General features: G+C 45.2%; 1 protein-coding gene and 1 long non-coding RNA gene across 2 annotated transcripts in view; one reads left to right on the forward strand and one right to left on the reverse strand.

Annotated features, from left to right (window-relative positions):
• Window positions 1-1,166: 1,166 nt before the first annotated feature.
• TSPAN7 (tetraspanin 7) overlaps window positions 1,167-22,489 on the reverse strand; it is a 137,787-nt gene continuing 116,464 nt past the window's right edge. The window contains exons 4-8 of the mRNA XM_019943493.3: window positions 20,150-20,245; window positions 18,343-18,498; window positions 12,686-12,769; window positions 2,368-2,440; window positions 1,167-2,105 (exon numbers count right to left, since the gene is read on the reverse strand). Coding sequence (XP_019799052.1) covers window positions 2,372-2,440; window positions 12,686-12,769; window positions 18,343-18,498; window positions 20,150-20,245 — 405 coding nt within the window. The 3' untranslated portion in view covers window positions 1,167-2,105; window positions 2,368-2,371. The remainder of the gene's footprint in view (window positions 2,106-2,367; window positions 2,441-12,685; window positions 12,770-18,342; window positions 18,499-20,149; window positions 20,246-22,489) is intronic.
• Window positions 3,305-19,340, forward strand: LOC109551278 (uncharacterized). Its single transcript, XR_004524507.2, has 7 exons — window positions 3,305-3,758; window positions 7,509-7,776; window positions 9,790-9,848; window positions 11,680-11,769; window positions 14,484-14,584; window positions 15,254-15,511; window positions 16,713-19,340. It is a non-coding gene; the product is annotated as an uncharacterized lncRNA (long non-coding RNA).

Consider the following 22,489-nt stretch of genomic DNA (forward strand, 5'->3'; position numbering starts at 1 on the left):
AAAGCTAAATATACCTTATTTCTGAGCAAGGTCAGAGATACCAATATTTTATAGTTTTAAAGTCAAATCAACCTTAGTCAAAATGTTTCACATTGAAATTATATAATGGTGAGATCTGAATTCAATTTAGAAAGTGTATAGATTTCTTGTTTACCAAAGTATAACAATATTTGTATCAGTATACTACTGCAAACTACTACAATATTTGTACAATATTTGTATCAGTATACTACTGCAAACTACTACAAACTACTACATAGTTTGCAAAAAGGTGAACCCTGGGTGGGACTCTATGTAGGATATTACAGAAAAGCCTCATTTTATTATAGAATAGAAATTTAAATGAAACTTTGAAAAGTTTTGGGCTACATATGTTTCCATAGAAGAGATCTACTTAACTCTAAAAATGCTGACCTTTTGACGAGGCAGTATCTGAAGGTGTGGGTCAGTAGCCTTCATAAGCCTTTTAGGGTTTACCTCAGGCAGAGTTCAGGCTAATAAATGCATATAGTTAAAACACCATCTCCATCCTAATTACAGAGAAGAGGGAGCTTTTTAATCCACTTATTTGGGGACAGATCAATAAATGCTTTTACTAGTTTTTAAGGATGGTTCATTAAGAAGGAAAAAATAGATTGCAGATAATATATACTGCACCTATTGCTAAAATGCTCTTTAAATCAAGCGTAAGGATTTCATACTTTAGTACAAGCCAGGGCATTGGGACAACTGAATGGTATGATGTCATCTCTTCTCTAGACAGTTTATTCAATCCAGAGAAGAAGGAAGAAAGGGTAGAATACATGCTTGTTAGGAACAATAAAAGGAAGAATACATGCTCATTTCCTTTTTTTAAAATGACATCCAGACTTAAAAAAAAAAAAACCTCTGAAATCTTCCTCTAGCCTGAAATATGAAGGGTCTATGTTTGAATCCAACAGTACATCCTGTTTATGATAAGTGATTCAAGTTCCTGGAATGTCCATTAAAAAAAAATCTAACCCTTCAATTTTTACACTGCCCCATGCTATTTCAGTGGAGTGGGAGCTTGTATGGGGGGATGTGTCATTGTGTAAGGTGGTCCACCTCCAATCCCCTGTGGAACAAGATGGAATATAGAAATGTGTTTAAAAACTTAACCAAAGAACAAAACCAGAGCACAGCAATCTGTAATGACTATTTATTAACACATGTATCACAAATGTTCACAATATCAATGCATTCTTGTTGGCATGCGAGACAGAGGAATTGTTTTTTAGGATCTTTTAAAAATATTTTGACTATTGTTCCCCCTTCACACTCATTTTTAAATTCATTTGATGAGGTCCTCAATGTCTGTAATGTCAATGCAAAGAAAAAATATAGAAAGAAGTAAAGTAACAATAGCAGTTAATTGGGGAAAAACAGAAGTAATATTATTTCCTTCACAGGAAGCAACAATACAGCTTTGTAAAAGGATTATACAGGTGCACTAAACTGTCTATAAGTTCCCAGGCATGTAACAGTAAGGAGCAAGGATGCCACCCAAAGCTCGACAATTTCCTTCGTGCATGACACGTGCCTTTTTCTCCTCATGGACAATTACCAATGCATCTCTTTACATGTCCTAGGCAGCCTGAAGAAGGCAGGCAAGAGCCTTAGTAAAAGGGAAAACCCAACCAAAGGAGATTAAGCCAAAAGAACAGGTAGCTATCTGCTTATCTACATCTAGGGGGGTGCGGCATTTATCAATCATGATCAAGGGCTAACAGGAGCCTCCCACACTACATGCAGGGCCCTGCAGGGCCAGTCACCTACAATGAGCTGCAGCTGGACCAAGTACAGATGGAGGAGGTGGCACACACAGAGCCTTGGGTGGGGTCCCCTAGGACTAGATGCAGGGAACCTGGCTACACTCCGGCACAACAGGGCTTCACAAGATGGGATGCTACGCATGATGCAGGCTCAAAGGTGGAGCAGAGACTGTGTGGGAGTGTCAGTTGCACGGGGTGAGGGTGTTAGGACAGGTGTATTATGTACTGTGCTCTAACGTTCTTTGGAAGTCTTTCAAAGATTGCTGCAGTTCCTTTCGAAAACGGGTCTCTTCTTCCATCATTCTTGAAAGACTAAGAGAAATTAAAACATGTGAGTGACTCACCATTAATAAGGCCTTAAAATAAGGTAGCAAGGTGAAGAGAGCATTTCGACGTTTTCCAGAGCAGTGCTCACATCTCCTCCCCAGCACCACAGAAATGAGGCTTCGGCATGTGGCCAAGTGCCACCGAGATCAAAGAGTGAAGTGGCCAGGCAGCACTCTTGTCCCTTTGAAGGGGAGTATGTGCCCCAAAGGGAGAATCCTAGATGTAACCTCCCCCCACCATCACTCACCTTCTTACACCATCTCATACTGGTTGGCCGTGATGAACCGAGACAGACAGCAGGCCAGTAGCATGCCAATCAGCTGTTGGCAGAAGGAAAGAGAGAACGAGGCTGTGAAGTCACTGAGCTAACACATTTCTAACACACCCCCCTCCGATGTAATGTTTCACAACTGACGGCTTTTGTACATGAATGGGGCAAGGGCACTAGGGAAAACGATCAAACCCGATTTCAGTAGTGGAATCTAACTAAGACTTAAGGAGTCTCAGTGCTAGTGGAGGTCAGCTGGAGGTTCTCCAACTGAACATAAGCTTCCAAGTCTAGCTCGCTCTGGCCGTTAAAAACAACTTTTGACACGTAAGTAGTAGTAAAATGTGTTCATGTGTTCTGAGAGTAATGAAAACAATTAAGTACCACAGAATGCCAGAATTCAAAACCATAAGCGCATGCGTTGGGAAGCTATCTCATAGGATGACACCCCAGCCATACCCGGCTGACAGGATAATAGTTCTTTTCCTTGAGACAATGGGACGCTAATCCTTGACTGGGTGAGTTTGCCAGTGAAGTCAGTCATGGCTTGTGAGAAGTGGGGCGGAGCGGGGGCTTTAATTTCTCTTTGTCTCTAAACCATGTAGATATTTTAGGCCCAAATGGGCCCATCTACACCCAAGGTCTACCCCTTGGTTTTTCAGGGGCCCTGGCACAACCAATATCTGGGTACCTCCACCTCCTCAGAAGACCTCAGTCTTCTGCCCACTTTGTGCCTTGACTTAACCTGTAACACAGGTGGATCTGCTAAAAAGCTGTTGTAACACTAGCAAGACATCCTTAAGTGCAGATGCTTAAGGATCTGCTCATAGGAAATGAAAATTCCCATTCCTGCTGGAGGATCACTCTTTGGACAGGACCCTGATTGTGCACTGGAGTGTAGAGGGCTGCAGCTTCTCTTGGCCATGTGGGGTCCCTTCTCCTTAAGCAATTGGCCATGCTTAATTGGTTCAGAGGTGGCAACGACCTTTAGAGATAATCTAGTACAGTGTCAAATGTGGCCCCGGGACCAGCAGAATCGGCATCATCTGGGACCTTGTTAGAAACATTCTCAGGCCCCACCCCAAACCTGCTGAATCAGACTCTCTTGGGGATGGGGTCCAGCAATTGGTGTTTTAACAAGCCTTCCAGGTGAGAGAACCACTCATCCAGTCCATCCGCTCACCCTTATCTTACAGGTGACACGCTGGCTCCCACCGTTGGTCAAGGCAACACCTCAACTCTGTCCTAGCTCTCCGCTCAATCCTGCAGGTTCCAACCGGCCTCCCTTTCTTGGTGAAATACCAGAGTCTTATCTTCCTTTTTCAAATGGAAATCGTGCTGTGAAATCTGCAAACTATAACTTCTATCAGGTAAGGAAAATCACCCGACTGGACTTACCCTGTCTCCTACCAAGGCTCTGGCCACCATCATTTTGTGCCACAAAATACGTAGTATCGTGCACGTACCACCAAGTGGCCAGAGGAACCATGGCTGTCACCTCCAGAATACTGTGCCAAATGAGAAACTAGAATCCCCTCCGTGAGTGCAAGGACTTTGAACCTTACAGCTTGTCTCTCTTCATTAGAACTACCATTTTTTAGGACCAACATACACCAGATCACACGTGATACGCTCAAAATTCAGATGCCAGCCAACACCCGCGTATTAGACGCACATAGCACAATCAGGAATATCGAGTTATTTAATCCTTACTACATGCCTGGGCAGTATCACCATCCCAACTGTCCACAGAAGAAAATGGGTTCAGGAGAGGTTAAAGAATCTCCCCCAAACCACACAGGTAACCCACACAGAGTTGAAGGCTCCAGCCTCCTCTAGCCAAGGATAGCCCCTTTTCCCACCCTGGGGCCTAGACCCCTTTCCTCTCCAGAATAACTCCTCTGCCTCACGCCACCAAGGGTTCCTTCCTGCCTTACACTGCAGACTTCAGGGAGAGGACTGTCGGTGGGCATCTCTTTATTTGATCTCAAGTTCCTAGACCCTCCTTTCTTTGTAAAGCTTAGCGCTTTAGGTTTTTCTCCTTGACCTCGTGTATTTTAGCACTTAACAGTAGCCAGCATTCCGTTGCACAGTTTGCAATGCTCCTGGCCCCCATGGCAATTCACGAGCCACACAGCCAGAAAATTCTGCAGTACGCTTCAATATTTCTTGCATCTGAGATGTCTGCTTTCAAGGAAATATAGCATGTCCCTCCATCTTTTTTTTCCTCAAACAGAAACAGCATCATCCTTAAGGGCACCAGACAAACTTTCTCACAGAAATAATAACTTTTAAAAATAGAAGTAAAAATAAAAGCTATTTGCTTTCAAACTAACTACATTTTGTATTTCTAGGGCAACAATATACCTTCTGTTTGCCCATGGGAGAAGACTTTTTTTAAATTATTTTTTAACATCACTGTGTGAAGTTGTTAGAGCTTAAAATCGATCAAGCGTTCATTATACAACTTATGATTGTCGTTATCACTCACATTTTGATCCGTTAGGTTTTTGTTCCAACCTTATGTATGCTATGAACACAATTTATTACCGTAAAATTTTAAAAAATGACACATCATGAAAGTTTGAAGAAGAATGTTTCGGTGAATTTTAGGCAGATACTTTCTCTGATTGTCCAAGCGATATATATATACACACTAGCGTCTCAGAAGATGACAGTTCTTCAGAATATAGTTCTGATTCAGACGATGTGAATATTAGACCAACAGAAAGACAAAAAAAACCTTAGTGATTGATTCTGATATGGAAAGTGAAAATGAAACTCATGGTGCTGCAGAATGCTTCTTTGCTTCTACAGAAGAGTGGATTGAAGACAACATTTCATGGAAATTAGACTATAGGAGTGTCAGGTGTAACTATTGACTAATAACGCACAAAGTGTTAGTGAAATAACAGAATTAATCTTTGGTAACGACTTTTTCGAGTTGATCGCTTCTCAAACGAACCTGTATCACCAACAGAATGAAAAATCGTATAAAAAGTATAAGGCTTTAAAATGAACTGATGTAACCAATAGTGACATGAAGAAGTTTCTTGGATTAATAATTTTGATGGGACAAATAAAGTCACACTGGAAAGAATACTGGTCAACTGATCCCTTACTTGAAACACCTATCTTTCCAAAGATTATGACGAGAAGAAGGTTCAAACAAATAATGACATTTCTTCACTTTAACGATAACTCGGAAACTCCACTTCCTGCAGACAGAATTTCAAAAGTTAAACCTCTTCTGGATTATTTTCTACCCAAGTTTCAACTGATCTATATACCTAAACAAGAGCTATCACTTGAGGAGGCAAAGATAAAGTGGAGAGGACGACTCAGATTCAAAACCTATAATCCCGGAAAACTTACAAGATATGGAATTTTGGTCAGGGTGCTTAGCGAAAGTGAAACTGGATATATACGCAACCTTGAGATTTACATGGGTGAAGGAAAGAAACTGCAAGAAACAATATTATCGGTCCTACAACCTTATCTTGGTTCATGGCACCATATTTACCAAGACAATCATTACAACAGTGTGTCCACATCTGAAATATTGTTGAAAAATAAAACCAGAGTTTGTGGGACTATGAGAGAGTCGTGGTCTACCAAACCAATTAAAGGAGAAAGCTAAAAATCTACAGAGGGGAGAAATGACATTCTTACAGAAGGGAGAAGTGATTCTTCTTATATGGAAAGACAAGAGGTTAGTCCGCATGGCGACATTATTCATGACTCCTCCACAGCATCTACAGGAAAGTTAGGAGGACTGGACATCAGATGACTAAGCCCACTTGTATATTAGAGTACGACAAATATATGAAAGGAGCTGATCGATCTGATCAATATCTGGCAAACCTCAATATCCTCTGGAAAACTCGAAAATGGTATAAGAAAGTGGGTTTCTATTTGATTAATTGTGGTGTATTCAATGCGTTTAAAATTTATTGTAGCCTGGGCTTCCCTGGTGGCGCAGTGGTTGGGAGTCCTCCTGCCGATGCAGGGGACATGGGTTCGTGCCCCGGTCCGGGAGGATCCCACATGCCGCAGAGCGGCTGGGCCCATGAGCCATGGCCGCTGAGCCTGCGCGTCCGGAGCCTGTGCTCTGCAACGGGAGAGGCCACAACAGTGAGAGGCCCGCGTACCGCCAAAAAAAAAAAAATTTATTGTAGCCTTAGTGCACAGAATAAAAAGTCTTACAAGCAATTTTTGTTAGCAGTAGCTAGAGAATGGTTAACTGACCATCCCGGTGAACGTAGTGGTAGTCCCGCACCTGGTCCTTCTTGTGGCGTTTCTGAAAGAGCCCCCTGCAAAGACCCACCTTGTCGACCACCAGGTAAAATAAACGAACATCTTCTAGAGGAAATGATAACCACAGGACTAAAATAAAAAATGCCGCCAGAAAGTATAGAGTCTGCTCTTCCAGGGGAAAGCACAGTGAAACACGGTATATTTGTAATAGATGTTCTGTTCCCCTGCACAGAGGTACCTGCTATACCGCCTATCCTGTTCTAATGAAATATCAGAATGCTTTAGTAAGACGTGAACAAAGTTTCAGGTAAATACGTTAAGTGCAAAAAAAGTTGTTGATATTTACTCAGACGCGGGTGTTTCCATATTCACTTACAGAACAAATCGCTGGCCACAGGTGTTAGTTTCTGCAAAAATCCCCTGGGCAATAATGTTAACATCTACTCAGAAATTGTTCCGAAAAAAAGTCCTGAGCTGAGGCACACGCAAGCTTTGTGAATACAGCAGTTTACATATATTGGCTTTTATTTTAGTTAATTCTAGTGCAAGAAAAACTAGGATTTGGGATATGGTGGGTGTTTTGAATTGTTTGCAGGATTACTGACGTCAAATTTGCTACAGTGTCTCATCATATTTGAGAGAAAACTTTGATCTCTCATTTCCCTAAGCACCAAGTTAAGGGAAAGCGGGGAGGGGGGGGAACATCCTATACTTAATACCATTTACTACCAGATTATTTCTAGGTACATAACTGAAAGCCTGGTAAAGACATAGCCTCTTTCTCAGAGTCAGGACCAAACGCTCGCTTGCCACTAGACCCGATTAATCTGTACACAGAAAAATCCATCTTTATTTTGTTTTAGGTTAAATATATGTAAATAGCGCCTCAAAGAACAGAGGTATGCTCTGTGGGATTCCAGGCTGCCCCTCAGAAGCACACTGCTGATGTGTCTTAAGGCTGGAGACTGTGGGCACCGGAACAAACTTCTGCTTTAAACCCCGGAGGAAGACAGGAAAAGGAGAGCTTGCCTCTTATGCTAAACAGCCCTCAGGACGGAGACCCCAGAGTCACCTCTCCCTCTCCCCGTGACTGGCGAAGTGTCAAATGCCGTACAGCCTAGGGAGTCTGAGGTCAGATTATTTATATTGGGTCGTCTAAGACTTTGTAATTAGCCTTCATCTAATCGTTGGAAGTAACATTTTCTTTTTACCGCTCTCGGCATTGTCTGTACTATATATTCTGCTTTCTTTTGGGTCATGAAAACCTCCGGGAGCCCCTTTGAGAACTGAGAAGCCAGAGAGGGAAGGACAGACTTATAAGAGGTCTACTCTAACCTTCTCGAAGCATTCCCACAAAGAGAGCGCCAGTAACAGCGATCACGTTGCTGGGGCTCTGCTAATTAGCAGGACTCCAAGAGGCGGTAGAGGGGCTGAGAGAGGGGTGGGGTCCAGGTCAGCAAAGGCGACAGGGCAAGGCTGTCTTCCCCTGCGATCACCATGGGAGGTAAACGTGGCCCGGTCCCCGATTCCTGAGGGGCAGAGAGAGGCCAGCAAACAAAGTGTAAAAGGCAACTTTCTTAACAAGAAAGTGGCAAAAGCAATAGGTCGAAAATTTTGATCCTTAGAATGTCTGTGGAGATTTTATGTTCATGACTGAACTGGGTAAGTGCCAAGGTATCTGGTTTGAAATAAAACTGTATAAATGCTTTTAGGGACCGTTTCAGAGCCTGAAAACACTACGGGAATAAGTAAAAACTTCCGTTAGCCTTATTCAGCCATGTCTCATCAAGGCTATTGACAGCTTTGTTCCCTGCCCTCTATACAGAAAAGGTAAACAAGTCCCAGAAAAGAATCCTTGGTCCGTAAGGAATCAGCTCAGTAGCCTGTGGGCCCCGGAGGAGGCCCTGCAGGGGTGAGGGTCAGGGGATGGATGAGTAGGAAGAGGATCTGTATTTTTTTAATGTGTTTTTGGCTGTGTTCGGTCTTTGTTGCTGCGTGCGGGCTTTCTCCAGTTGCGGTGAGCGGGGCTACTCTTCATTGCGGTGCGTGGGCTTCTCATTGCAGTGGTTTCTATTGCTGCGGAGCACGGGCTCTAGGGGCCCGGGCTTCAGTAGCTGTGGCTCACGGGCTCAGTAGTTGTGGCTTGCGAGCTCTAGAGCACAGGCTCAGTAGTTGTGGCACACGGGCTTAGCTGCTCTGCGGCATGTGGGATCTTCCCGGACCAGGGCTCGAACCCGTGTCCCCCCTGCATTGGCAGGCGGATTCTTAACCACTGCGCCACCTGGGAAGCCAGGATCTGTATTTTTTTAATGAGTACCTTTGTCTTTGCAATTCCACGGACTCAAATCCTTTCATTATAAAGGCACAAACTGAGCTCCATTTAGGTGCTACGTGAAGCAAGAACAAGGGTTGTCTCTGGCCTGAATGTTGAATACAGCAGACCAGATGAGACCCTCAGAATTGTAATCCTGGATCTCCAGTAGCCACCCAACCTCAAGCAAAACACTCAACTCTCCCTTCTGGAAAACAGCTCCACCGTCCTTACTCAGGACTGTAACATTCTGTGCTTTGGGGGATTAATCCAGCCTAATAGTCTCCAAGTCTAGCGAAGCTATTTACGTTGGATACAGAAGTGCTAAATCCAGAGACCCATAGCAGAAGGCCAACCAGGGCGGGAAGCAGTGTCACAAGCTGAGCAATACGAGTGTCCAGACTCGGACGCTTGGTTTCCAGGTCATGTTAGGGACGAGGGAGGTGAGGCTATTTCTCTGTGTGTGTGTTCCCAAGACCCCTCGAATAAGAGAGTAGCTGCCGAAGATGCAGGGAGGAGGTACCCTATAAAAACACACTCAGCCCTCTGCTATAGATTCAGGGCAGCAGGACCTGCCCATCAAGTCCAGACAAATGGCCTTCTCCTTGCGAGGGCAAAGGCACTGGGACTTTGTGCAGACAAATATTAAACACCTGCCCAAACCCTGCTATCCAAAAACAGCACTCAAGAGCTTTAAGCTAGCTAAGTTAGGTAACAGGACAGAGTTCTCGCACGGTCTATTAAAAGGCTAGACTCGGCTTAGTTTCCCTTGTACTTTATACTACCTTTGATTTCTAAGACAACAGATGTGCAAGGCCGGTTTGTTCCAACAGGATAGCGTGGACGTCATGAGAGCGGGTGAGGAAGAGGGCAAGGAGAAGGTGGAGAGCAGGTAAGGAGTGGGGCAGGTGCTCTCTTCTTTCCTACCCACTTTGGCCTCTACTCAGCAGAGCTTGCTTTCTTATACGAAGGCTACCACATAGGCCACTGTGCTTTATCGGTATCAGCCAACATCTGCTAAGTTTTACTATAACGCTTGTTCTAGAATTTTTGAACACCTGTGGCTAAAGCTTTGGTGGCAGGTGAGTAAGGCTGGTTCTTGAATGGGCATCTGGTAAGTGGCCACCGTGGTCCCAGAGAGGCCCTGGATCTACTGACGACTGGAAGCCAGCTTCAGCTTCCAGGTACCCTGAGGCTGCTGGCACCGTTAAAAGCTGCAGTTCCTAGTGTGTCTGGCTAATAACAGCTGGCCGTGGCCATCCCTTTCCCTGCCCCAAGCTGAGCACAGCAGATCTCATGTCTCTGCCCCACTGTGGTTGACCGGCCACGTGGGTGAATGGCACTGCCTCTGCGATGCTCCTGGGCTTTGGGTTTTGTTTTCTTATCCCAACAACTCTGTAGTACCTTGAAGAAACCTAAACTCTGTGAAGAGAGTCTGTCTGGGGCTTCCTTGGGGCCAAAGCCCCTTTCTCGTTGCCCCAGAGGGCCACAGAGCAAACTCAGCGAGCCCCACGGCAGGGGTTTCTTCCACGTAGCACACAGAGATGAGTGCTCATTGGGCCAGATAACCACTGGTCTACACCCTAAATCCCTCCACGGGGATGAGAGAAGTGCGAGAGGCATTAATCAGATTCTTTATGACCTGGTTCACCTCACTCATGAAAGTAGGACTGTTTTCCCAACCCCTCGTGGCCACATGGAAAGGTTCTTGGATGAAAAGATGTTTCATCCACGAGAGTCCTGGCTCTTCCCCCAGGGAGAGTACCGGCTTCGTGTCCCTTCATGGGTCTAGGGTAGCCATGAGGGCCGACTGCAGCCATATTCCTTCCTCCAAGGGGACGGTCCTCCTCAAACGCAAGCACAAGCCTGTCCTGTAGGTGGTTAACCCAACACTGCACGTACATGTGTAAAGCAGACCATATGTGCACCTGCCAGATGCCTCCTGCACACTGCATCGGACACATGGTCCAGAATCCTCTAAAATGTCCCCTGGCCATTACTGATATGTCACTGAAGTGTTATTACTGAAACAGGATAGCAACCAGAAGAAAGTTCAGGGCTTCAACTTCTTTTGATGTGTCTTTCGAGACCGAGTTAATCAGTACTGTCTGTGGCACCAATCTGGTCTGTGTGTGTTGGCGTGTTGAGGGTTTAAGCCCTTCCCGAGCCGCAAAAAAACAAAACGTGGTAAAAGATTTTTAAAACTGCCACAAGAAATACACACTCGTGCTGGCTGGGCCCACATGCCCTTGTGAGAGGAAATGTCACACACGGTTTGGTAACTTCTTGGGAAGAAAAGCTTATTAGACTTAACTGAGGCCAAGCCCTCCATGTGCAAAAACTACCAGGCTAACATGCTATGCCTTGATCTAAGTGGTGGTCAGTACACAGGTAAGCTCATTTTTTGATAACTTATTAAGCTGTATACTTACAATGTGTGCGCTTCTCTTTATAGGCCATATTTCAATAAAGATGTTTTAGGAACAAACTTAAATAAGATTAAAGTGCATCTGCATTGCTCAGCAAGAAGGGAAGTGGTATAGGGGCCGTGGAGGGAGGGGTAATTATAGTCTGGGAGACCTGATATAGAATTCAGGCAGATAAAACCAGAGCCATGGCAACATTACTGAGGTGACACTAATTGGGCTTTGTTGGAAAAATGATCTGTTGGTCTGAAAAAAATTCTGTGTTAAAGATAAATCAATTTTTTTTTTGGTTGTTAGGTATATATGCCGATCCTTCCACCCACAGCAACATTATAGCAACTGGCCGGGAGATCAGAAGCCTGTGGGGCAACACACCGCCTGGTGCAGGTGGGCAAAATTTTAGATTTAGCTTAATCATGTTCCATCCTTGAGTATGTGTGGCTTGCTTAGTTTGCATAATGGCTTCTCCCATTCTTTTTTAGAGGCCGGGTGGAGATAAAGGCATATACCATTTCATATACACAAATTCAGTTTCCTCTTAAGAAACAATAATCAAACCTTGAGATCCAATAATGAGGACAGGATGAAATTTGCTACATTGCGGCTTTCTTTAAAAGGGAGCGAGCGATCTCATGCACAATCCCCGGGAACTAAGAACCAAAAAGGGACAGGTCAACCAGGAAAAGAGCCCTACCCTCCTCCCCGAATCCAAATCAGCCATTTGATGTTTGGAGTTGTTTAGGCTCCAATTAAGGCGGCACCTTGTTCAGCTAACCTCCATTTGACCTACAGAAGAAGGGAGTTGTTTTTCTGGAGCTAGTCATTAGTTGAACTGTAACCAATATTCCCTTGATGGCAAAACTTCATTTAAGTTGAAAAAGGAAAATCAATAAACAGATGACCTGGGCTTCCCTGGTGGCGCAGTGGTTGAGAGTCCGCCTGCCGATGCAGGGGACACGGGTTTGTGCCCCGGTCCGGGAAGATCCCACATGCCGCGGAGTGGCTGGGCCCGTGAGCCATGGCCGCTGAGCCTGCGCGTCCGGAGCCTGTGCTCCGCAACGGGAGAGGCCACAACAGTGAGAGGCCCGCATACCGCAAAAAAAAAAAAAAAAAAAAAAAAAAAAAAAAAAAAAAAAAAAAAAAAAAAAAAAAAACAGATGACCTGAGGACTAATAAGCAAGGAGTTCTGACCCCATCCATCAGCCTTTCCCCAGGCACGGGGAGGCCGCCACAGAATCTGGAGACCAGGGAGGGAAAGGAGAGCAGGAGACAGAGGAAAGGCTAGGTCCGACCGCAAGATTACCTGGGAGAATGCGATCCCAAAAGCCACTCCAGCGATGATTCCCATGTTGGTCTCCATGAAACTGGTCACCAGATCATAGCAACCCTGAAAACACAGAGACACGGTCTCAGAGACATGTTTCACCCACGCCAGACCGGCTGGGCTACCTCGCAACACTCCCACATACACCCCAACCTTCATTCCGCAAACAGAATGAAAAATCTCAAACATACAAACGGTACAGAACCCCCAAGTGACCCTTCCTCTAAAATCACAGTGAACATATGGCCGATCTTGTTTCATTTAAATTTCTTCAACACGCACCCCCTGGCTGGATTATTTTAAAGTAAATCCCAGATATACACTTTCATCCACAAACGTTTCTGTTGTATGATGAAATTTAGCAAGAAGTCTGTAAGATCCACGAGGCGAATGCTGTAGGGATACAGAAGCAGACTTAAACACGTGCAAAGGCATTCTGCATCCCTGATCAGCAAAACTCAGCATCATAAACATAGTTACTAGCATTTTGACAACAAATGACAGAATCTTAGATAAATAAAGTGAAATCCTCTGGTTAGAAGGTGGTGTTTGAATACCTGCCAACCTTATGGTATTTTAGGGTTCTTCCTATGGAGACCATTAAGCTTTTTTTTAGTAGGGAAAATCCCATGTTCTAGAGTCATATTTTCCACAGATGTACTATGGGACCTTGAGGAAGTCACTTACCCTCTCTATTATGATGTCAATAACCTCATTCGTAAAATGAAGTGAGTTTCCCTTTAACATCCTCTGAAATCTCCACATGTTGTGGTTAAAACCAACACCAATTTTACCAATTTCAATGTTAGTTTAATATTGATAAAGTTTAATTTCTTTAAAAGAAATGGTCTGGTTGGAGTTCGACAATGTTGCTAAACTAGTTTTGTTGTTATTCTGGATTACATTTTATCAACCCAGTCCAGGTAGGACACCAAATTTTGTGCATCACTCGTAAGGCAAAGGCAAAAGCTGACTCTTCCTGTTAAAAAGCCTGACAGCTCAAACAGCAGGAATTAGCGAACGTATATGTGTGTCAGTGTGTGAGTGTATTTCTGTAGTTTGGAAGTGGGCCAAATCAACCTAGACTTCTGAACTGACGTGTTCAGCTTTGGAAGACATGGTCATTTTCCAGTTTTCTGAAAAAGGGCCTCAACTTGAATGTATGTATGAAGTCCGTGAAAAATCAAGACAATTTCATAAACAGGGTAAAGAGGATTATTGTTAATCAAGAAAGGCCCACTAAATTGTAATAACATCTGAGGAACAAGAACAACCAAAAACATGTCTCCCATTTTTAAATTCAGAGTTTAATGGTTTAACATTTCTCATAGAGCTTGTGAAAAGTCTGCCAATGCTGTATCTTCTAATAAATGATATTTTATGCATTCACAGTCTGTTTGCAAAGACAAAGATGCATTAATTTAGCAGCAGTGCTTTGACACGTTTTCAATGCAATGGACAAACTACGCTCCTTAGTTACCTGATGCAAATTTGAAGGCCGGGGCAGGGGTGGGAAAGGAAACGCATTATTGCTCATGGAAAGTTTTCCAATTTGCTTCTCTTTATAGGAGAAGCTTGCTCACTGATTTCATTTCTACTAGTGAAACTATATATCACACTATTTTCCAAAAGGTAGTGGAAAGAAAGTCAGTTCGGGTTAGGAAGAAGTCAAAGCCAGAAGAGAGGGGGATATTCTAGCACTTTCCCAAATGGCAGCAGCTAAGATAAGAGTTTTTCTGTGCTGGTCGTTGTTCATTGCTGTATCTCCTCCCCACAGCGATGCTCGGGCCAGGGAATGAAGTTCAGACCACCGCCAGTGTTACATCAGCTCAAAATATGGAAACACAAACCCAGTAATAAAAACCAGAGAGAAGTGAGGTGAGCTATTTTCTTACTCTGCAAAATAGTTTGGGATAGGTGTTTTTGGTTTTTTTTTAGGGGGGGGGGAATAGGGTTATTTTTTCTATTTTTTTTTTTTTTTTTTTTTGCTGTGAACTTTAATTCTACACATAAGGTGAATATGTTTTTCTAAAGTATGAAATCTCCTACAATGGAGTAGAAATCAGAGTCAGTCACATTTTTGAAAAGCCCACTCCAACCAGTTAAGAGAAAACAGAAAAATGAAGTAAGGGCCTGGCATTGGTACCACTGTGGCAAAATCGTTCTCTCTAAACCTTGCTCCTCGCACCGGGGTTTTGCTACAAGCAGCAGAAGCAGCATTACTGGGGATTTTGTTAGAAATGCAGAATCTGAGACCTCACTCCAGACCTACTGAACCAGAATCTGCCAGATCCCGGGGTTACTCATTTTTAATGAGTTTTAATGAATGTTAATATCTCCAGATGTTTCACGTGCCCATTAAAGTTTGAGAAGCACTCTTCGCTAAGAAAAGTTCCTCCATCCTTTTTCACTCTAAACAAAGAGCAAATTAATAAATTATAGCAATAAGAGAGTTACTTAAGGTGAAAAGATGAAAGTGATTTAGCTTCTTCATTGTTGTTTAAACGATACAAGACCCAGGTTGCAATAAATGCTTTCCTTCTCCAGCTTTTCCTCTGTTGTTCACTCTATGGACCCACGAGCCCATTTTCCAGGTCTCGGCCTAGCTCTGCAGACTGCCCGAACTGCTTCAATCCTACAACCCCAGTGCACGTTTGCCTTCCATCTCAAGTTCTCCCCGAAAATCCTCTTATCTACCCACAACGATCTCTCTTAATTTCTGAAAATGAAAGCCTGATTGTCAGGTGTGAAAACAATCTACAGAGACCTGCTAAATGTCCTAGGAAACACCCAGAAACAGAACAGGTAATTTGCTCACCCTCTCAGCAAGTCTAAATCAACAGGGCCTCTGATGGGAAACACCTGCAAGTGGCAGGCTTTTCAGTAGCAGGAGTAGCACGGCTGCTTCCAGGCAGGTACCGGGAGGAGGTACCTCTGGAGCTGCCAACCAGAATAACTCTCTTCCTCTTGCCCTGGCTCTTTAAAAAAAAGGCAAGGAATTCCTAGGGGGTAGGGGTCTGTCAATGCTGTTAGCTAACTGAACCTGTGGACGTTTGATCATCATGCTTAGCAAAACCAAAATCAAAGCTGTCCTCAAAACAAAACGATAGATATCCTGCTTAACCGCTCTCACCTTCCTGCTCTCTGTCAGTGATCTGTACAAGGTAGGTTTCTCAGGCTGCCAGGTAAGAGCCCAGAGCCACCTTTCTGTGCTATCAGGGCCCAGGGTTCAAGACACTGAAAGATCTATGGGGATTGAGAATGCATGTATTTTATATAACAGGATTCCACAGAACTAGGACATGGTGGGAGTTCATCTTCCTGGGGGAGGGAGTCAGTTTGGGGAGGCTAACGTTTATGAGCATCGACTATCACTCCACATCTCCACCCCATCCGCACTGCTTACCTTTTATAGATGAGGTGTCACAGACTCAGGCCTGGGAAGTAATTGGTCTGAGAAGTTCAGGTGGGCATTAAATGAGAATATCTAATGAAACTTCCTAGGCAAATTTCAGTTTTCATTCACTTTCTCTCCACAGAGGGAGCCAGGTTGGAGGGTAAAAGGGAAGTGAGAGAGAAGTATCTCTTCCAGGTATTTGAGGCATCCAGGAAAATGTAAAGTAGGATTGTCGGGGCGGGGGGGAGGCTGGGAGCGAGGCCAATTTGTAGGTTATCAGTGAAGTGAAAAAATGCTCCCCTATCTTTCTGGAAATCATTGTAAGGATTCTAGAGGTGCACTATAGGATCTGCCTCAGCCTGCTTTTGAATACAAACAAAAGACCCTCCCTACAAGGACCTGCTGCGTCATTTCTAATAAAAGGCACAGTGTGGTAGGGTGGAAGACAAACATCACCGTTATTGTGACATTTACACCACAGCTACCATTTAACATTACAGTTAACGTTCATCTTGTCCTTTACTCTCTGCCATGCACTGTGCTTTAGATGTTTTATCTCATTCAATTCTATCGATCCTAAGGGGCAAGAACTGTTATTCTATTTTACAGATGAGAAAAACAAGGCTGAGAAAGGTTAAGTCACTTGATCAAGATCACACAACCAGCAAGTGGCTGAGCCAGGATTTAAACTGCAGTCTGACTCCAGACCCTGTGGTCCTGACTTCGAAGCCCTCAACTTTCACAAGAGAAGTGGTTTGGGTGAAATTTTTTTTCAGAAGGCTTTTATCAAGGTTGATGATTGCCGCCTCTACAAAGGACCCCCTGAGGCTCTGCTGTGCCAATCTCTCACTCCATAAAGCACGTCTTGCCTTCTATACATCGGAGCGCCCCCTGAGTGCCAGGTCTGCTCAGCACTTCATACAGTGGCAGCATAATGACATATACGGATGCTTAATGGAGGTGTCCATGAAGAAACCGGAAGTCACCTTGCTGATGAGAGGCGAAGGAGGCCTCAAACGTGGGGTTCATAAAAAATTCCAGTTGGAACAGATGTTCTCTTAGCTCACACAAGAAGCTGTCTGTACTGAACATCTTATCTCACCACACCAACAGCCAAGTAATAAACCCAGAATGACAAAAGGAGCTTCCAGAATATGGCAACAATGCCTTGCAGCAGTTCTGCTACAAATACCAACATTACATGGGTAAAATATAGAAACCATCTCTTAACATTCTTATCTTGAAAGGATGGCTATCTTCTGTGAATTATTCAGTAGTTGGCCCAGATCCCATAGAATTTTGAAGACCTTAGAAAACTAGAACTTTGGGATTTCCCTGGTTAAGACTCCAGGGAAGTCCACTAGTTAAGACTCCAAGCTTCCACTGCAGGGGGCACGGGTTCGATCCCTGGTCAGGGAACTAAGATCCCACATGCCGTGCAGTGTGGCCAAAAAAAAAGAAAACTTATTAAGAAAAGAAAATTTACCTGATGGCAGCATAACCACAGGTAAACTCAACAGTAGGGTTTTTTTCCTCCCTTTTGTTTCAGCAAGACATAGTTTCTATCTGGCATTTCCCTAAATGTTTAAGAATAGATAGTCCTCACACCCAGCTGTATCATGTCTTCATCAGATTCTCTGCAGAGTGGAATACAGAATTGATTTTCCTTTTCTCTACCTAAGTTTCATTTCCCTCATTTCTACTATGTACTAACTTTCAAATTTCTCTTGGCCAGTTTTTTTTTTTCCTCTAATTTCTTTGGGAGTCAGGATGTTGAGAGTGAGTTGAAGTTGTTGATTTCTTTTCCCAATGCAGTGAAGTCCCTAAAATCAAGGCCACCCTCCTCGCAGAAGCAGATGCTGTCTGTCAACTCAACTCCCTCTTTCCGCTGAGGACCGGCACCCAGCTGGGAATAATTTCATGTTTCGAAGGTACATTAAGCAGAAGACAGACACCCAGAAAGAAGGCCACATTCCCTGACATCAGCATCAGGGTTAACAGGAACCACTTGCTAACCCTTCCTAACTATGCCTCGTAGAGTCTCGCTGAGGCAAGGCTTTCTCCTTCAGAAGTGGGCAGCCCAGTGCCTCTCCCTGGCCAGAAAGAACCACAAAGGAAGATTCCTGACTCTCTCCAAGACTATCATTTCTAACCTCTTTGTCATAATTTCACAGAGACGAAAAAGCCCTCCCCAAACATTCACCACTGAGTCCCATCAGGACCAAGAGGGAGTGAGTACCTTCTGGTTCACTTTAGTGGCGGCCACGGTCAGGTTGTGCAGATCCTGGGGATTACAATCAGTGTCGTTCATGCAGCAACTTGGGGGGATGCCGTGCTCCAGAAAGTAGGGGCTGGTGCTCCAGTTGGTGTAGTTCTGCACCCCACAGCAGCTCAGCTGTTAACGGGAAAAGGAAAGGAATTAAGTGTGGCAGATCAAAGGCACTGTGGTCTCTGCACCCAGCGCCTTGCAGCTTTTAAAAGAAAAACATGGGCCCAGGCCCTAAGTTGACAGGCACAGCTTTGGTGAGCCAAGATGAGCTGAAGCTCCACTAGCAATTCTACTCACTGGCATACCCACGCGAACTCAGCGGACGAAGTGAGTCCTAGACGCCATATTGCGTTGGTTTCCACCTCCCAAAGCCAAGCAGCTGCTCTCTGGCCTGGCTAAGCATCAAAATCACCTGCGTGATTAGGTGCTGCTAAAGAGACAGATGTAGAGATCTACTGAATCAGGACCGTCCATGGGGAGCTCAGGCCAAAATGGTTTTAGAAAGCTCTCCCCAAGATCTGTACTAATACGTACATCAATAGTTTAGGGGGGAAAAAAGGTGCACATTGAGGAAGAGAGAGAGTTGGTGCTGGTAAACTACAGCCCACCAGCTACCTGGTTTTGTAAATCAAGTTTTACTGGGACACAGCTGTGCCTCTGTGTTACGTGTTGTCTAGGGCAGATTTTGTGCTACAAAGGCAGAGTAGAGTAGTTGTGACAGAGACTGCATGGCCTTCAAAGCCTCAAATAGTTACTACTTGACCCTTTACAGCAAAGATGTGCCAACTGCTGACACAGAGGATATTGAAGCAGACGGGGCAAAATATGTCATTAATTGGTGAATCTGGGTAAAAGGGGTACAGCTCCTTGTACTATTCCTGCAGCTTTTCTGGGTAACTTTGAGATTCTACCAAAATAAATTACCAAAAACATAAAAATACTGCTTCTAAAGTCAAAACAAAACAACACAACGATAAAAGACACCCCTCAATCAAAAACCTCTCCAGGGGCTTCCCCGGTGGCGCAGTGGTTGAGAGTCCGCCTGCCGATGCAGGGGACACGGGTTCGTGCCCCGGTCCGGGAAGATCCCACATGCCGCAGAGCGGCTGGGCCCGTGAGCCATGGCCGCTGGGCCTGCGCGTCCGGAGCCTGTGCTCCGCAACGGGAGAGGCCACAATAGTGAGAGGCCTGTGTACCGTGAAAACAAAAAACGAAATAACCTCTCCAGCTGATCCTGATGGGCAGTCAGGCTTGAGCACCTCCAGGCAGGAAACAACTACTTTCCTCATATCCTCTGAGAAGCACCAGGCAGCCTAGGCCATTCACACGCCTGCAGGATCCTCAGTTGCTCTGAGATCAGCTCTCCAACCCCACTGCACCGCCCAAGCCGGTGAACACAGCTCACCTGAGCTCACCGCCCAGCCTCAAGACACCATTTCCAGAAGGCTGGTCTTAGGGAGCCAACTCGAAGTCAGGCTGTCCTACACTCACTGTTCCAAGGCTTCAGATTTTAAGGGCAAACTAGCTCTCCTTGGGATGCTCACATCCTTACGGATGAAAAGCAAACCGGAGGGAGTGGTCCTTCTTGGCACCAATTACCTGGATCCCTGGACCCTGAAAAAGTACTGGATGTCCACTGTTGGAAAGGGAACTGGGCCAAGAGGCGGAGAGTGGGGCTCAAGAGCAAACACTGCCAGTCCAGCGTCACCGGCAGCCCACAAGTCCACGGCCCGACCTCGCAGGCCATTGCCAGCCCCATCTCCTTCCTGGAACTTACGCTGCGCTGCACGTGATCCACCGCCCGGCTCCTCTCGTCGTTGCCATTGTAATTCTGCATGGCATCAGTGTAAGTCCTCAGGAAGGTGTCCTTGATCTAGGGAAGACAAGGGGCGATGTGCTTCTGGTCCACTGCAGCCCAGATGGACACAGATTCGTACCAACTTCCACCCCAAAATAGCCTCTTCTGAAAGTCTCCAAATAAATGTAGACCAAGGAGGGGATGCCCTGTTTTCTGAGACAAAAGAGCTCAGAAGATCGGCCAAGGGGGTTGTTAGCTCAGGAGTTTTAAAAAAATGTTCCCTTACCCCCAGTCCGGAGGAACCCTGCCTAGTCCAATGAGCCACTCAGGTGTCTACTCAGATTCAGAAAGGGCTGTGATGGTTTTCTAGTTATTTTCTTGGAATTGGTTACTGCCTTGCTTTCTATAACTTTTTCTGCCCTTACTCAGAAGAATGACAAAGGACAGGCCATTTGTGTGTGGGGCGGGCAGGAAGACCGATGTTTTGACCAGAATCAGATCCCTAGTGTACCATACAGGAGTGGGGCAAAACCAGCTTTCACTTACCTGTCTTCATTGAGATGAGAAAAAGAGACTAAAGGACATGGACTTTATTTGTTAATAAACAGCAAAACCCTTTCTCCTTCTCTGTGAACACATTTGACCTTGGGTTATCTTTCAAGTTCTGTTTTCCTGGAAACCTACTGAAGGCGGAGCATCAGGTGTGTTACCAGGCAACCCCGCTTATGGTAAAAAGTGCCCCGATTGGTGAAATGACTCTGGCCTTGGACTTCAGCAAATGAAAATAATTACCTGGTGGGAAGCTTAGGGCTAAATATGGTGACTCTTCTAACTAGGCGCATTCCTTGCTGAGATACTGGCCGCTATGCCCATTGGACAGTTACAAGAGATAAAGAGACACTATTTACATGGAGCTTCTAAGCCAGGGTGGTTGCCACACCCAGCTGTGTCCCCTCGTTTCATTGCACGTGCATCGTCTCTTAGGCGTGGGCAGGTCTACACAGACTAGAGCCTGGACCACTTTGAGGACTCCCACTGAAGAAACAAGCCCACTGCTGCCCTGCCTGCAAGCTATGTTTCCTTTACCGTATCCTTCTCAGTCAATGCTGCTAGGTTGTGACCTATTCTCATCATGTGCGTTTGACTCTTTAGCCAAACTCAAGACCACTCCTGGCGGCCGAAGGGTGGCACTGCAACCCCCAGCCACCACTTCCCTAAATGGCTTTTCAGTGAAAAGCCGTTAGGCAGGTGAGGATGTTCAGGTCCTAGGTATCAGGTTTTACCTCAGCTGAGAATAAGAATGGGGGATCTGGCTCTGGATGCAGTGCCCACATGAAATGGTTCTAGAAGTCCGTCTTGGCATCTGAGAGGCCACATCTGGTAAAGGGGAAGAGCGGGGAGAAAGCGCCTAAGGCAGGCTCACTGGGAACTTGACCTGGCCAAGCACAAAGGCAGGGCCTGGGAACACGTGATGCCAGACTTCAAGACCCACAGTTATCACACTCGACCTCACTGACTTTCCTACCTCCGTCTTGCTATTTCTTTCCATTCTAACACATGTGTAGCTGCTTCTATCTTTACTGTTATTTACAGGGAACAATAATGAATTTGGGGAGTGGGGAGTTAGAACCAGAACTGTATCGTAGCGTATACACTTTCTGACCTATCATCAGTATACACATCTGAAAAGTGATACCACGGCAGCTACAGACAGCGTGAGAGCAGCTCGTCCCTGCATTAGCATCTATACGTTGTCCAAATAGAGCAGCCTCAGTGACAGGACATGGAAGGATGGCCACGTGCGACAAAGGACAGCTGGGAGTGTCCTTGAAACTAGCAGTTTTGATCGCAAAACCGGATTCAAAATCATTCTCCCCAGCTGTAGAAATCTCAAATTTTACATGTAAATAAAAAACAAGGTGCAGCTTTGTAGGGGTTTTTGATCGTGACTGTCTTCTCTCCTTTTCCCACACCACCAAGCGAAGCCACAGGGCTCCTCGCCACTGGGGTGTGGATTTTACCCCCGGGCGGCAGGGGGCGCCCTGCAGGAGCTCTAGGGAGCAGACAGTAGAGCACAGGCTGCTTAGGGGAAATGTAGCACTTCGCCTTTGGCCAACGACTTGTTTGGCTTGCCTCTGGCCTCTGAGAAATCTTGATATACGGATATACACTTGTGCCTTGCTGAAGTGGCTACTTTTAAAGTATTTAATCTATATGGAAGGTCACTTTTTTAAAAGGAGGAGGAAGGACTTCCCTGGTGGCACAGTGGTTAAGAATCCGCCTGCCAATGCAGGGGACACAGGTTCAAACCCTGGTCCG

The sequence above is a fragment of the Tursiops truncatus genome, chromosome X (assembly GCF_011762595.2).
Source record: "Tursiops truncatus isolate mTurTru1 chromosome X, mTurTru1.mat.Y, whole genome shotgun sequence".
Classification (NCBI taxonomy): domain Eukaryota; kingdom Metazoa; phylum Chordata; class Mammalia; order Artiodactyla; family Delphinidae; genus Tursiops; species Tursiops truncatus.